This window comes from Orcinus orca, chromosome 11 (genome assembly GCF_937001465.1).
Source record: "Orcinus orca chromosome 11, mOrcOrc1.1, whole genome shotgun sequence".
Taxonomy (NCBI): domain Eukaryota; kingdom Metazoa; phylum Chordata; class Mammalia; order Artiodactyla; family Delphinidae; genus Orcinus; species Orcinus orca.
This window is the reverse complement of record NC_064569.1, coordinates 80,514,964-80,530,118: the sequence shown is the minus strand read 5'-3', so window position 1 is coordinate 80,530,118 and position 15,155 is coordinate 80,514,964. Positions and strand designations below refer to the sequence as shown.

At 43.5% G+C, this 15,155-nt stretch overlaps 1 protein-coding gene across 20 annotated transcripts in view; it reads left to right on the top strand.

Annotated features, from left to right (window-relative positions):
• ANKS1B (ankyrin repeat and sterile alpha motif domain containing 1B) overlaps nt 1-15,155 on the top strand; it is a 1,164,750-nt gene that overhangs the window by 1,129,777 nt on the left and 19,818 nt on the right. For 19 of the 20 annotated variants that reach the window (XM_033427668.2, XM_033427671.2, XM_033427675.2 and 16 more), the window contains one exon: nt 4,166-4,303. The exons of the other annotated variant lie outside the window; for it this stretch is intronic. In XM_033427668.2, coding sequence (XP_033283559.1) covers nt 4,166-4,303 — 138 coding nt within the window. The remainder of the gene's footprint in view (nt 1-4,165; nt 4,304-15,155) is intronic. 20 annotated transcript variants of the gene reach the window in all.

The window sequence follows — 15,155 nt, the reverse complement described above, 5'->3', positions numbered from 1 at the left end:
GTGCGCGGGCTTCTCATTGCGGTGGCTTCTCGTTGTGGAGCATGGGCTCTAGGCACTCGGGCTTCAGCAGTTGTGGCACATGGGCTCAGCAGTTGTGGCTTGTGGGCTCTAGAGCGCAGGCTCAGTAGTTGTGGTGCATGGGCTTAGTTGCTCCACAGCATGTGGGATCTTCCCGGACCAGGGCTCGACCCGTGTCCCCTGCATTGGCAGGTGGATTCTAAACCACTGCGCCACCAGGGAAGCCCAGTTTGTTTTGAATGTCAGCTTCAAACAGGGCTTATGCTATTTTTTTAGGCACAGATTAACTTGGAACTTTTGCCTAAACAAGTGCCAGTTGTTTTTTATAGCACATGTTTCTAAAAAGCTCAGAGTCAAGTTAAGAGTGTGTGCTGTCCTCATCTGCACCACCCTCTCTGCAGGTCTCCTCCAGGTAGCCCCCGACCAGGCTGCTGCCTCTATGTGGGGGGCGCTCTGGACGGGTGCTGCATTGTCTCCCTCATAAAAGGCCTGGCCTGTGGAGGAGACTCAGAGAAGGGCCCTACCTGTCGTAGTCAGGAGTGAGGGAAGCAGGGAGAGGCCAGTTTCTAGGCCCATCACTTCGTTATCACACCCCCTTCTGAGACCGTCTCTGTTAATCGGCTGAACCAAACAAGTCTCTTCTACACCCACCAGCCAGATACCTCTTTAGCTGTTTCTCTACATGATGAAAGGCAACAGACAAGAAAAAGAACCACTCCCTGCTGAAGGGTACTGAGCTGCCACATTTTCTAGCCAAAGAAGCGACAGGGTGACCCCAGTCCTGGCTTGAGCCTTTTAAAAGCCCTCGTCTCCTTAGAAGGTGCTTAGATACGGAGGCTCAGCTGCATAAAGGCGTCCACTGTAAACTGAGGAACATCACCTGTACCTCATGATGATGTCAGCTTTTAATGTATGGAGGAGCCACTAATGACAGGGTGGAAAGAATGTATCCTTCCTTGACTTCTCCAAGGAGGAAACTGTGCAGTCTCCATCCTGTCTCCAGCTGTAGTATCCTTAGTCTTGGAATCGTCGTACACATGGAGAACTAGCCTCACTGCTCTGCAGAGGTGGGCAGTGCAGACTGATGGCAGTGTCTCAGTGTTGCCTAATGCACGTCTGTGTGCCCGATGCACAGTGAGGCTAAGCAAACCGAAGGTCAGAGTTCGGAGCAGAGAAAGGTTTATTGCAGGGCCAAGCAAGGGGAACGGGTGGCGCATGCCCCCCAAATCTCCAGGCTCCTCAAAGGGTTTCAGCAAAACATTTTCAAAGGCCAGGTGAGGGAGGGGCGTCCCAGGGTATGTGATCAGCTCATGCACAGTTTTCTGATTGGTTGTTGGTGATCAATCCTTAGGCACTGGAAGGTCTGGGGGCTACGTGCTCATGATCATCAGTAGTTAATTTCTTCCTTTTTGTGGTGGTTTTGAGCCTCTGAAAAACTCAGGGAATATGCATGAGATACTATTATCTGGGTACTTCTGAGAGGAGGTACGGCAGAGGACATGAGGGAGGGGTATGTCCTGAGAAGGCCGCTGCTCAGTTACATCAGTAGTGAGATCCCAGGTCCTCAGCACATTCTAGCACCACGGATATATTAGGAAGTTCTGTTCAAAATACCTCCCTGCACAGTCCATTGCTATGAATTCATTTAAAAGCAAATTTTTAAAGTGCCAATTAGGATGACTGAGTGCCAATAACATGAGTTATTCTTAACTGATTGTAGAATGTCTGTATTAGCTTGCCTTTCCTCTAGTTTAGACCATGGGAACAGAGGAATTAAAGTTTCAGCAGTGGGAGAGGAGGCTGATTTGGGGACATGGAGCAACACAGAGGAGGGCAGGCCTCGGAGTTTAAAAGACAGCCCTGGGCTCCTGGAGATTAGAGAAGAGGGGGCCGGTTTCCAGAAAATGGGGAGGGAGGACCCAGAAAGAGGAAAAATGTCTTAGCACTATAGTAAATTACCACAGACTGGGTTGCTTAAACCATGAATATTTATTTCTCACAGTTTTGGAGGCTGGAAAGTCCAAGATGAAGTCACCAGCAGATTCAGTGTCTGATGAGAGCCCCCATTCCCTGCTTCATAAGTGCTGTGTTCTCACACGGCAGAGAGAGCCAGCTAGCTCTCTTGCCTTGTCTTGTAAAGGCACTAATAGCATTCACAAGAGCTCCACCCTCATGACCTAATCACATCCTAAAGGCCCACCTCCAAGCAGCATCACACTGGGGGGCTAGAATTTCAAGATACAAACTTGGGGAGGATGCAAACATGCGGTTCATAATTAAGAGAGATCTCCAAAGATACACTTTACCTACTTAACAATTTTTCCCTGGGCCACAGTGCTGTCACACACCACTGAAAATTGTCAGGAGTGACATCTTGTGAATTGGCAAGATTCAGGGAATTCAGTGTAATAAAAATCACAGGGCACTTCACTGTTAACACTTTCCCGAGAAGCTGATCAACCTTATGCTAGTCAAAAAGAAAGTCTCAAGAACACAAAATGGCAATTTAGTTAAAAGTTGGAGCCAATGCTCTATTTTCAGTAATAGTGGATCCTGGATAGGTGAGACCAAATCCACAGGCTTCCTGAAGTAATAGCAGCCCCCAATTAAAATGATGGCGGAGGCTCTCAGCACCTGCTAACATACCTATAAAGACCAGGCAGAGCTCATTAATTTTAAATTTAAGACTCACCGAGCTCCTAATTTAGTTTTCTCCTTGGAGAAATGCTATCTGGATGCCAGAAGAGGATCGGCACCTTCTATTTTGAAACTCTGTCTTGCGATAGGATGTTACTTGTTTATGGGATTCTGATTTCAATTTGAGTTATTTCTGACAGCGCTGCATGTAGCGTCAGCATACAGGGTCACTGTGAAGAACACCTTAATTTAATTTTCTGTTATGTGTTAATTCTGTAATTGCTTACCAACACGTAGCTCAGTAGAGTGAGGGGCGTGAAGTACTTGCCGGGGGCGCTGGCAGGAAACGGCGTTTTGTAAGCAATTTTAGGCATTGATGGGTATACACGGAGCATTACATTCGCTCAGGTTATTTAAGACTGTGCAGTTACAAAGTAATTAGGGTAACTAAAGCATTGAGGGTTTTAGATCTATGACAACTGCACAAACATAAACGGGATATTGTGAGGTTAAGAAATGTTTGCATGATTATGTGAAATCTTTTGCTTCTGAAATACATCAGTGTATCAAAAGAAGTTTCTGGCTGGGTTTGCAGCCCAGGTGATGCTCCTTGGTTATTTTGTGCTTTGGGATAATGGTACTTAAACCTTTCCTCAGTTACCTCCCACCGATTATTCTTAGAGGCAAGTTGGGATGAGGGGGCTGGCAGGGAGATGGCTTGAAAAAGTGCTAGCCGAGAGAAAAAATGAAATGTTCAACCAGTGAGAGAGAGGTGGGGCTGAGAGGTATTGCAACATCAGGCCCAGTTCCACTACCTGCCCTGCATAACTTACACTGTCTGAGTACTGGTTTCGCCACCTGTGAGCTGATGATGAGGATAACCACAGCACCGCTCATAATGATACACAGCGGGTATAGTTAGCAAAGCGTCGTCATCCACGGGGCGCTGCATCTAGCATGCAGCGTGGTGTTTCCCTCATCCCACCCTTACACCTTAGTCTCCACGGAGTCTTCATGAGAGAGCGCCTTGACGCGCCCTCGCCTACCTGCCTTGGCTCTGAGGAGCTAGGGGCCAGGCACGAGACAACAGGTAAAAGATGGTGAGGGATCAGCCTTCCGGCAGGCAGAACAACATGGCAGGTGATCCTTTCCAGACAGAGTTAGCAGGAGGCGGCGCTGACTCTACATGGCAAATGGAAACAGTGAAATGCTTAGTAGTTACTATTTTTTTTAAAGTGTCTGCCACCCAGACTGCTTCTGCACACAGCACCATGTGAGAACTGCTGCTCCAGGACAGGACTATTTTAGGTTGTTTTTAATTAAACGAAAGCATTCCTTCCAGACCTGGTGTACCTTTGCCCACAGATAGTGTGTTGAATCACTTTGAGTGTTGCTGCTCTAGAACATTCTAGGACGAGGGAAAGCAACTGCTTCCCAGATCATTTGCCTTGGTTCTAAAATATGCTGGTTTGCAGAGGAAAACAACGGTCGTTTGTGTCATTTCTTCCAGAACATAATTGCCGAACATGAAATTCGTAATATCTCCTGCGCTGCCCAGGACCCAGAAGACCTCTCAACATTCGCTTATATCACAAAAGATTTGAAGTCCAATCACCACTACTGTCACGTGTTTACTGCCTTCGATGTGGTGAGTAGCTACCCTCTTTGGACAAACTAAGTATTTCCCTGAATATACCTGGACGTTATTGAAAGCCCAGCTTGCAATTTAGGTGCTTGGCTTGTTTACCAAGTTTTAAGGTATTTTGCAGACTCAGCTTTTCTGAGTTTTTTCTGTATTTTCATTCATTCATTAAATTTAGAACTCCACTTCTATCCAGTATCTGAAATGTCATTGCTCAGTTACTAACCTCACTTTTCATATCAGACGAGTTCCTTTCTTTCTCTGGTACCAAAATATAGTAAATGTCTTCCAGCCTTTCTGTTCCTTTGCTATGTCTGCTGGTTTCTTTGGTAGCCATTTCTAAGTAGTAGGGCATGATAGTCTAGGTTTGTTTGGAGGAAAAATAAATTCAGTGCCTCATACAATATTTGTGGTTTTCTATATTGAATAGTAGTTAAATTAGACATTTATAAATAATAATTGGGAACAGCAAGGTTTGGTTCATTTGAATATGGCCCGTATTCAGAAGTTAGTCTTGTAATGACGTCCTTATGGTGTTACACACCTATAGTCCTGTTTGTCATTAAGTCTAAAAACTAGCCCATATATTACAAACTTGGAAAATGGAAGCAATTCTAGAAAATAACAAGTATTCCTTCTTGTACCTTCAGGATGGTACAAATTGCTCGAGGATAACTCTATTTTAGTACATTGGGCATTCTAAATTTGAGGCAGACAGAACAGAGACAGCTACAACCATGAAATAATTTGTAATCAGAAGAATTCTAAAATGTCACTTTAATATGACAGTTCTGCTCTGCTCAAGTTCTGAAATACACGTGTTTAAAGAATTACACAGAAACTGCAGTATAATAGATTCTTGAGGGGCCAGCCCACAGTTCAATGTCATGGGTAAGACTGCTTGAAGCAATCATTTTTAGTGCTGACAAACTCCCATGGACCAAGGACCACAGTAACCCAGAATTTACCCCATCCTAGGGGATGTTAGGCTCATGCCCAGAACGTTGTATCAGGCTGCGTGTGGCCCATCCCTTTCAAGTTTTGAAGATTGAAAACAGGAAAGAATGCTGTGTGCCTTTAATTTTTTTTTCTATTTTGAGAGGCATGAGGAGAATAATATACAGGTGGTCTGTGTTAACAGTAAGGACTGCAAAGCCAAACCCTCAAAGGCTGCTCTGGATATCTCTGGATGTGTTTGTTTGCATGGGATCAACAGTGTTGATTAAAACCATGTCAGCATTTAGGTTTCTGGTGCCTTAGACATAACTTGCCATTCTTGTGAAATGCAATTGTTTCTTTTTTTAAGCATTTTAAAAAATATATTTATTTATTTGGTTGCACCAGGTCTTAGTTGTGGCAGGTGGGCTCCTTAGTTGTGGCATGCAGGCTTCTTAGTTGCAGCATGCATGTGGGATCTAGTTCCCTGACCAGGGATCAAACTTGGGCCCCCTGCACTGGGAGCTCGGAGTTCCAACCACTGCACCACCAGGGAAGTCCCGCAGTTGTTTCTTAAAACAGCGAAATTCCATTCTATCCACATACATTTTGGTTTGCATGATACCCCTTTCTCTGGGATTTGCCTTGGTGTCATAGAAAGAACAGGCTGCTCAGAGTTCACATCCCAACTCGCTGCCTGCTCCCTGGTCTTAGACGAGTTGCAGGACTTTTCTGAGTCCTGATTTCCTTTGTCTATAAAACAGGCACAGGGATTGTACCTTACAGGTTTTCTTTGGGATTGGAATGAAGGAACGTATGTAGAGCGTTCATAAATAATGCGTGTTCAGTGTTTGCTTCCCCCGCACCACCTCTTCTCTCTCCTTGCCTGCTGACCTCACAGTTCACAGCCTGGACTTTTTCTGCTAAAAGACATAAGATAGATTTTCTAGAAGTGTACTTATGGTCCGAAGTTTTCCCACTGCCCTTGTGAAAGAATTGAAAAAAATAGAAGAAAAAATAAATAAAATAGAAACAATAGAAAGAAAGCATAGATTCTGTAGGCCTTCTATTGGTATATTGCATCTATATCATGTTTTCATTGAATGTCAACATTAGTATTCCAGTATTGTCAGGATGAATTCCACCCTGCCCTTGGGTATTGCAGCATTTCTTTCTAAATTGGTTTTAGAGTAATATATAATTTGCCTTCATAAGGGTATCCAAAACATTGTTCTCTATTGAAGCTAAAAATGATGCCCATGGGCCATCTGGCCTCTTGAGTTTTTCAAGCGTGTGTATATGCGACGCCAGAATACAGAAGTGAAATGTGGGGGGAAAATAGCCGACTGTTTCGTTTTAAGATCAACATGATGTTCCTGATACATTTGGAAAACAAGCGGAGAATTGCTTCACCTTTTGTTTTTTCATCCAGATGTTTGATTTAACGTAGACATTCACTAGGTTAGGAGTCTGGTTTCAGCTCCAGAGGATTTTCATCTTACATCACAAATCCACCATTTTAATCCTCTCTAGGTGAACAGTTTGTTTAACTTCAAAAATAGTAACAAAGGCCACCAGCCTTAACGTGGGCCTTCGAGCAATTTTGAGATGCACCAAGCTTTGCTTGCACTAAAAAAAAACCTCTTTGAGCGTGGATATTGTATCTTTATGTAGGGCAGTTCAATATTCAGTCCAGTCTCGAAGTCTTAAAATTCTTTTGGTATGAACCAGTCCCCCAGGCTGCCCAAATGGCAAAAGAAAAGAATACCTTAAGTATCCATTTAGTCTTTCAGCTGATGTGTATGAGTACATGCACATTTTTAATTGCAGTTATTGCTACTTTGACCTTGTAGATCTTTTATGGGTCACAGGAAGTTTTTATGAATATTTCTTATCACCAAGAAAACCCAATGATGTCTAGAAGGCTTCCAGTTTACGGAGAGTTGGATTTGAAATTCAGAGAATTTTCCCATAGAAATCCTGCGGTCTTGGAAGGGAGGCCCAAGCCCCCCTACTAATATGAGCATGTGAATTTAACATAGTTCCTTGACTCTGGGACCTTGCGGAGCCCTTCATAGGCTCAGACACCGGGAGAGGGTGGAGTGAACCTGGTTTCCCAAGTTCATTTGGCCGTGGTAGCCTCTTTTGGGGAGAGCTTCTCACGGAGGTGGTGTTCTGCGGAACACACTTCGGGAAATGTTACGCTTTATCTTCTCTAAGCTTGTTTCCATGACTTAGAATCTATGCTAAATTCAGCTTGTGATATTTTCAGTTTTTAATGACAGGTAGATGAAAATTTTAAAAGCCTAGAGCAGAAAGGGAATTAGGGTTCCCAAGAAAAGCCAGTATGTACCTACCGGTGCGCTCCAGACCTACTCTGCATCCTAGACTCACTATGGTGGCAGCTGATTTCTAGTCACCTCCCCAGTGGGACACACCTCACCCACTACAGAACAAGAGGCTGCCCGACCTCCACCTTCCAGGCAGTGAAAACTTGGGGGAAGAGAGTAGGACTGGGTAGGAAAAAAGAATGTGTTACAAGACCAGGAGTTGTGAGGCTTAAAACAACGGCTTCAGCTTTTCTCTTCTCCACTCTTATCTCAAATGAATGAAGGGGAAATCCATGCTGCTGAGATGACAAGAGGGAGAATGGGTATTTCAGCGGCCACCAGATCCCAAGGCTGCAGTGATCATCCTTAAAAGGCCACCATAGGAAAGAGGTAGATACAACCAAGATCATTTGGCAACTCTCATCTTCTATGTATTATTCACTCCGTCTAGATTTCTAGGACATAGAATGGAGATAGGTAGATTCGAAAGATTTTGATGCATTCTCTGCGAGACTGTCAGATTTATTTTAAAAATCTGGGAGGGACCTCATTCACTAGTTCTAAAATACGAAAGGTTTATTTTGTTTAAATAGCATTAAAAGCCATGACTGCCGCTAAACCCTGGCTAATTCTCACTTCTCTATAAAGAACATGTTTGCAGTCTTTGATAATTTTAACCATGCTCATTTTTCTCTTACTTGCACCTCCCAAATCCTGTCATCTTCAGTGTGTACGGCTTAGACTGGTTGTGGAATGTGTAGAGAATGTCAAAGTCTCGATGCCGGTGGGTGGTGCGTGGGGGAGACGAGGCTCCCTCTTTCCTGTGCCTTCTTGCCTGAATGTGGGCCGTGAAAGGATCTAAACTGGAGAAACAGAGATGACAAAATGCAGGAAACCATGGTCCGCAGGGGGACAGCATTTTATAGTCGTTTCCATCACTAGGGACCAGCAAACCTAAGCGCAGGGGAAGAGCACCAGAGTCGACCACTCTGTCATAATCAGTCTAATGAAAGTGAGATTCCGGAGCCCTTTAATTTTCTCCAGTTTTATTGAGATAAAATTGACATATAACACTGTATTCATTTTAGATGTACAGCATAAGGATTTGATATATGTATTGCTGCAAAATGATCAGCACAATAAGTTAGCATCCGTCACCTCACACAGTTACACATTTTGTGTGTGTGTGTGTGTGTGATAAGAACTTTAAGATCTACTCTGTCAGCAACTTTCAAATGTACAATACAGGGCTTCCCTGGTGGCGCAGTGGTTGAGAGTCCGCCTGCCGGTGCAGGGGACACGGGTTCGTGCCCCGGTCCGGGAAGATCCCACATGCTGCAGAGCGGCTGGACCCGTGAGCCATGGCCGCTGAGCCTGCGCGTCCGGAGCCTGTGCTCCACAACGGGAGAGGCCACAACAGTGAGAGGCCCGCGTACCGCAAAAAAAAAAAAAAAAAAAAAAAAAAATGTACGATACAGGCATACCTGAAAGATACTGCAGGTTCTGTTCCAGACTACTGCAATGAATCGAATATCACAATAAAGCAAGTCACATGAATTTTTTGGTTTCCCAGTGCATATAAAAATTATGTGTACACTGCACTGTAGCCTGTTATGTGTGCAATACCATCATGTCTAAAGAAACAATGTACATGCCTTAATTTAAAAATGCTTTATTGCTAAAAAATGCTAACCATCATCTGAGCCTTCAGCGAGGCATAATCTTTTTGTAATGGTAACATGAAAGATCTGATCACAGTTCACCATAAGGAATATAATCATAATGAAAAAGTTTGAAGTCTTGCCAGAATTACCAAAATGGGACACAGAAACACAAAATGAGTAAATGCTGTCAGAAAGCTGGAGCCAGTAGACTTGCTCAATGCAGGGTGCCACAAGCCTTCAATTTTTTAAAATAGCAATATCTTCAAAGTGCAATAAAACGAGGTATGCCTGTACGGTACTGTTAACTATAGTCACCATGCTGTACATTGCATCCCTAGGACTTATTTGTCTTATAACTGGAAGTTTGTGCCTTTTGACCACTTTCACCCATTTCTCCCTTTCTTAAACTCGGAGATTCTTTTCGTGGAGTAGCGTGGGGTTCCGAATGGAAAGTACTTACGGCTTATGTTGCAGAGATTGTCCCACAGAGTGGGAATTTACAAGTGCAAAAGAACTTCCGTTATCGTTGATGTTAGTTGACCTCTGACAATGAAATTAATACTGTATGTGGAACTAGGTGGTCTCTTTCATTCTGTTTCTCCTTTTCTCCACCTGAAAATGGCCCTCAACCTGTTGGACTATGATACTATGAAAATAAATGGCAATGTAAGAAAATGCTGAAGTGCACAGAGCCCTTAAGATGGGACTGTCACACTCCCTGGCTAGTCTCCCACTTACAAAGTAGCAACCTACACTTAAGTAGAAGCCTTTCCCTGGCCCCTTGCAGCAGCTGAAACTCATCAAGTCAGTGGCAGGAGTGACGGAATAAAAATGGCACTTTGCTGGTGGTCCAGTGGTTAAGACTCTGCGCTCCCAATTCAGGGAGCCTGGGTTCGATCCTTGGTCTGGGAACTAGATCCCGCATGCTGCAACTAAGACCCAGTGCAGCCAAATAAATTTTAAAAAACAAACAAAAAAAAACACGGCAGCACTCCCAGTCCTGTGGCCGTTATATACCACCTCCTCCCCCGCCCAAAAAAAAAAATAGATTAACACTGCTGCTGGGTTACATTTATCCATACCTCCTCTCCGTTGGCATAAACTGTTGAGAATTAACTAAGCCATAAAGCCAAAGGTGGGTGAATATTAAGAGAATAATTGTCACTCTTTTTTCCTCTCATCCCTATTTTTTTGAGGGTTGAGGGGGATGGATGTTATCAGAGCTTTAAATCAATCCCATTGTCTATGAAGTTAGAAAGAAAGTAGTCATTCTGATTTTTTTCACAGGTGGTTTTGCAGCATTCGTACATGTATTCGTTATAGCCCCCTCCCAAAGAACTGGAAATCAAATGTCATGTCTAGGGGTGACGCCTTTAGAATCAGCCTGGTTTTGAATCCCAGGTCGGCATCTCTTAGTTTCATAGTTTGGGCAAGAATGCCTGTAATCCTCAGTCTCCTCATCTATAAAATAGAGATAACAGCAGTACCTGCTGCCTAGGGTTACTGTAAGGATTCGGTGAGATGACACACGTCCGTGTCTAGCAGACGTTCCGTCAGTCTCAGCTTCTAAGGGCAGGAGAGCAGCACCAGCAGTTACGGGGCTGGTTCTGTTTCCCGTCAGACCTGTGTGAGGATTTATGTCCCAGTTTTCGGTTTACAACGTACATTTGATGCGGCGGTATCCCACACCTGAGATGAAAAGTCCAAGTCTGCATAAAATATATTTCTACATTTACTGAGTGCCTGCCGTGAGTCAGGCACACCGCACTGCTCTCCAGGATGTCTGAGTTCAGAGGGAGAATCAAGGACGTAACGAATGGTTGCAGTAAAATCCTGTCTGTGCTTTCCTGCAGTTTTGTTGGCCCCAGCAGGGTGAGGGCTCCCAGAGGAGAGGGACACAGAGGCTGGAAGCTGAACGTTGAGTTTGTATGAACATGTGGGCATCTTGGAGGCCTGACAATTCATTAATGCACTTTGGAAAGATGAGGTGAGGCATTAGGCAGTCGTCTGCCATAAGCAGAGAAAAAGTCATTTTCATCAAATGTCTTGTCCATTTGAGAAAGATGTTCAACAAGCATTAAAATTTGGTAGGTAAGAAGCGTCTTGAATGTGATAAATGCCCCTTTGGAGGTATCACAAGTTGGCAAAGGGTTTACTGTAGCTTCCCCTAGGAGCTTTTACTTGTGAAGAGTGACGAGGAGTTGAAATCCAGCAAATCTCTCTTCTGCACACCCTTTCCCCAAGTCCCTGCCAAGTAACAGGACAAAGACGGATCGTGTTCCCCTTCTGCCCTGGCAGGCCAGCCCCTCCAGCATGGGTGTGAGAGGTCTGCTGTCCAGCCACCGTAGGCTGTGGTTCCATGTGGACAGGCGACCACCGGGCGTGAGTACATGATTGCTACAGAGAACCTGTAACTTTATAAGAAAGCCTTTCTTGGTCTTTCACTGAACTGATGACACTCATGTACTTGGGGTGAGGCATGACGTGAAACCTTAGCAGATGCAGTGGAATGCTCTGCCACCTTTAAAAATCTGGTTTTTGAAGACCATTTAATGGCATGCAAAAACCATTCATGATTTAATGTTGCGTGAAAAAGTGACTCATGAAACTGCGCGTAAATATCATTCTAATTTTGTTTTTAAATTCACATAAATATTCATATAGCTTATAAAAGTATTTGTGCATATATACAAATGTAAAAGGAAAAGAAACCAAAATGTAGCAGTGGCTATATCCCAGCAGTAGAATTTTGCAGGTGATTTTTAATTTTCTTCTTTATGTATTTTCAAAAATTTCTCCATGTACCCCCGTTATATTTAGAGAGAAATATTAATTTCATTATTCTTTTAGTTAGCTGGAATTAGCCCTAAAGAAACTATCTGCATTTTATCCAGTTGCTGTGTCAGCCCTGGGCTAGATAGGCATCTTAGCAGAATGCCTGATACTTATTTCTAAATGCTGAAGACCTGTGATTGGGCAGTATTTGTTTCTATAAATATAATCAAGACTTAATCACTGACTTGTACTTGAGAGAACTAAGTAGGTAGAGCTAAGGAATGTCAATGAATTCTGTGAATATGGCCAGAATATTCTCAGTTATTTTTGCCTCAAGACGTGGATGAAGCAAGTTGTAGATGAAACCTACCCTGGCTCTTAAAAAACAAGATGTACAAGCAAAATACAGCCAGAGGAGAAATGTGGCTTCTTTCTGGAGGCCCCACCATAGACCAGTATTGAAAACGCTTTATCTTTAGGCCCAAAGGGCGTGCCCTGCACTGGTTCAGCATTTATTCACAGGATCTACCTGTGGAGAGAAAATAGAAGGGAAGAATCCGCTGTGGCCATCCACAGGCACCCGTATCTTACCCTTGAGGTGCAAGTCCTCTTATCTTAGGAACCTACCGGGCAGCGTCCTTTTTTCAGTTCCTCCAACACTTATTGCACACCTGCTATGTCCTAAGCCCTAGAGATGCAGTCAAATGAGAGGAGAGCCCTCAAGGAGCTCAGCCGGCTGGGGCATTTGGATCTATAAAGAGAAAATCCTAATAAATGCTTTACAGTCAGTGGAGCTGTGCCCATCTGAGCAGGGGCACCTGGCACAGCCTGGGGTGTCGGGGAAGGGGATTCAGAGCAGGCTCCTGGAAGACGTAATACCCCAGGTGAATCTTCAAGGTTGAGCAGTAACTCACCAGGCAAAGGGAGAGGTGGGGAACGGGCATATTGTTAAGAATGAAAGCCATTTAATAATAGACAAAATACTTGGCCATTTAGAATAGTTTTGGGGTGAGCGTTGCTGTGGGGACATCCCCTGTGGTGAAAGCCAGCCCCGTGGTCACTGCACTTCTGTGCACTGGCTGGTGGATTGTTGAGACCTGCAGTCCGGGCTTTGGAGAATGTGCTACTATTTAACATGGCATCAGCTATACATACACCTCTAAACTGAAGCTGTTGTTGGTTGGGTAAAAGACAGACAACAGCGTCTAATCAGAGAACCCTGGAGCTCCCAGTGGAGAGGGACCTAAAGGTCACCAGGACCAGACCCCCTGTCAGTGTCATCTCCTCAGTGGCAATGATAGGTACAGAGGCAGGCAGCCCAGGGCAGACTTAGCCCATGCAGGTGATCCAGGCATGGTCTTTACTCCCTGACACTGGTGTAGTAGACCTCTGAGGATCCTCTTAACACCCCGGGCTTCTTTGCACGGATACAGCCCTTTTTTCCTTGAATGTCTGTTTGCACCCTCTTCAGGTGCGGATAGCCTCTGCCGACCTCAGGAATTGCTTCTGCCGGCCCCCGGGAGCCAAAGAATATTCAGGTCCTGTAGCATTCTGAGACTATGGAATACAATTATTTGTTCCTTCAATTTTAGTCACTAAAATGTGGTGTGTTTTTGGTTTTTTGTTTTTTTTAATGCTAATGGAAAGTACCTGCAGGCAGATCAGAATGGTCCACTTGTAAACAGCAGCCTCCCAGCCTAAGCCGGCACGGCCACTCTCCCTGTGCTGTCCCCTCTCTCCTCAGCACACTTCCGCCTTTGTCACTTTAACCAGATGATGTGAGACTCGTGTCTGATGTACCTTGTCAGCCATTTTTTCAGTAAGGCGTTAAACAAAATAAGCTGTCGAATAAATGTTTAAGTGAACAAACAACCACCATTTATACTATACCTCCTTCCATAAAGGACTTAAGGCAGCCTACATGAATAGGTATGTTAAATCTGAAAATATAGATACACGTGGATCTGAAGTAGGGAAAATACACACTAAAAAGAAGATCAAGACCCAGGGGAAAGTTTTAACATCAACATGCCGACCACAGAATTCTACATTGTTACAAGAACTGAGCCACAGATTTAGCTCTGAGCTTCCTGAAGGTCAAGGCAAGTAGGAAAACACAGTCATCACATGCTTGATATTTCTTGGGTGAGGATACCCCATCCTCTCAGAAGACAAAACTTCAGTGAGAGTGATTCTGAAAGAACTTTTTTTTTTAATTGAAGCATAGTTGATTTACAGTTTCCGGTGTACAGCAAAGTGATTCAGTTATATATATATATATATATATATATATATATATATATATATATATATATATACGTATATATCTATTCTTTTCCATTATAGGTTATTACAAGATATTGAATATAGCACCCTGTGCTATACAGTAGGTCCTTGTTGTTTATCTATATTATATATAGTAGCGTGTATCTGTTAATCCCAAATTGCTAACTTATCCCTCCTTCCCCCTTTGGTAACCATAATTTTGTTTTCTATGTCTGTGAGTCTATTTCTGTTTTGTAAATAAGTTCATTTGTATCATTTTTTTAGACTCCACATATAAGTGATATCATATGATATTTGTCTTTCTCTAGCTGCACTTAGTATGATAATTTCCAGGTCCATCCATGTTGCTGCAAATGGCATTATTTCATTCTTTTTTATGGCTGAGTTATATTCCATTGTATATATATACCACATCTTTAACCATTCATCTCTCAATGGACATTTAGGTTGCTTCCATGTCTTGGCTATTGTAATAGTGCTGCTGTGAACATTGGGGTGCATGTAACTTTTCAAATAAGAGTTCTCGTCTTTTCCAGATATATGCCCAGGAGTGGGATTGCTGGATCATATGGTAACTGTATTTTTAGTTTTTTGTAAGGAACCTCCATACTCTTCTCCATAGTGGCTGCACCAATTTACATTCCCAACAGTGTAGAAGGGTTCCTTTTTCTCCACACCCTCTCTAGCATTTATTATTTGTAGACTTTTTAATGATGGCCATTCTGACTGGTATGAGGTGGTACCTCATTGTAGCTTCGATTTGTATTTCTCTAATAATTAGTGATGTTGAACATCTTTTCATGTGCCTGTTGGCCATCTGTGTGTCTTCTTTGGAGAAATGTCTGTTTAGGTCTTCTGCCTGTTTTT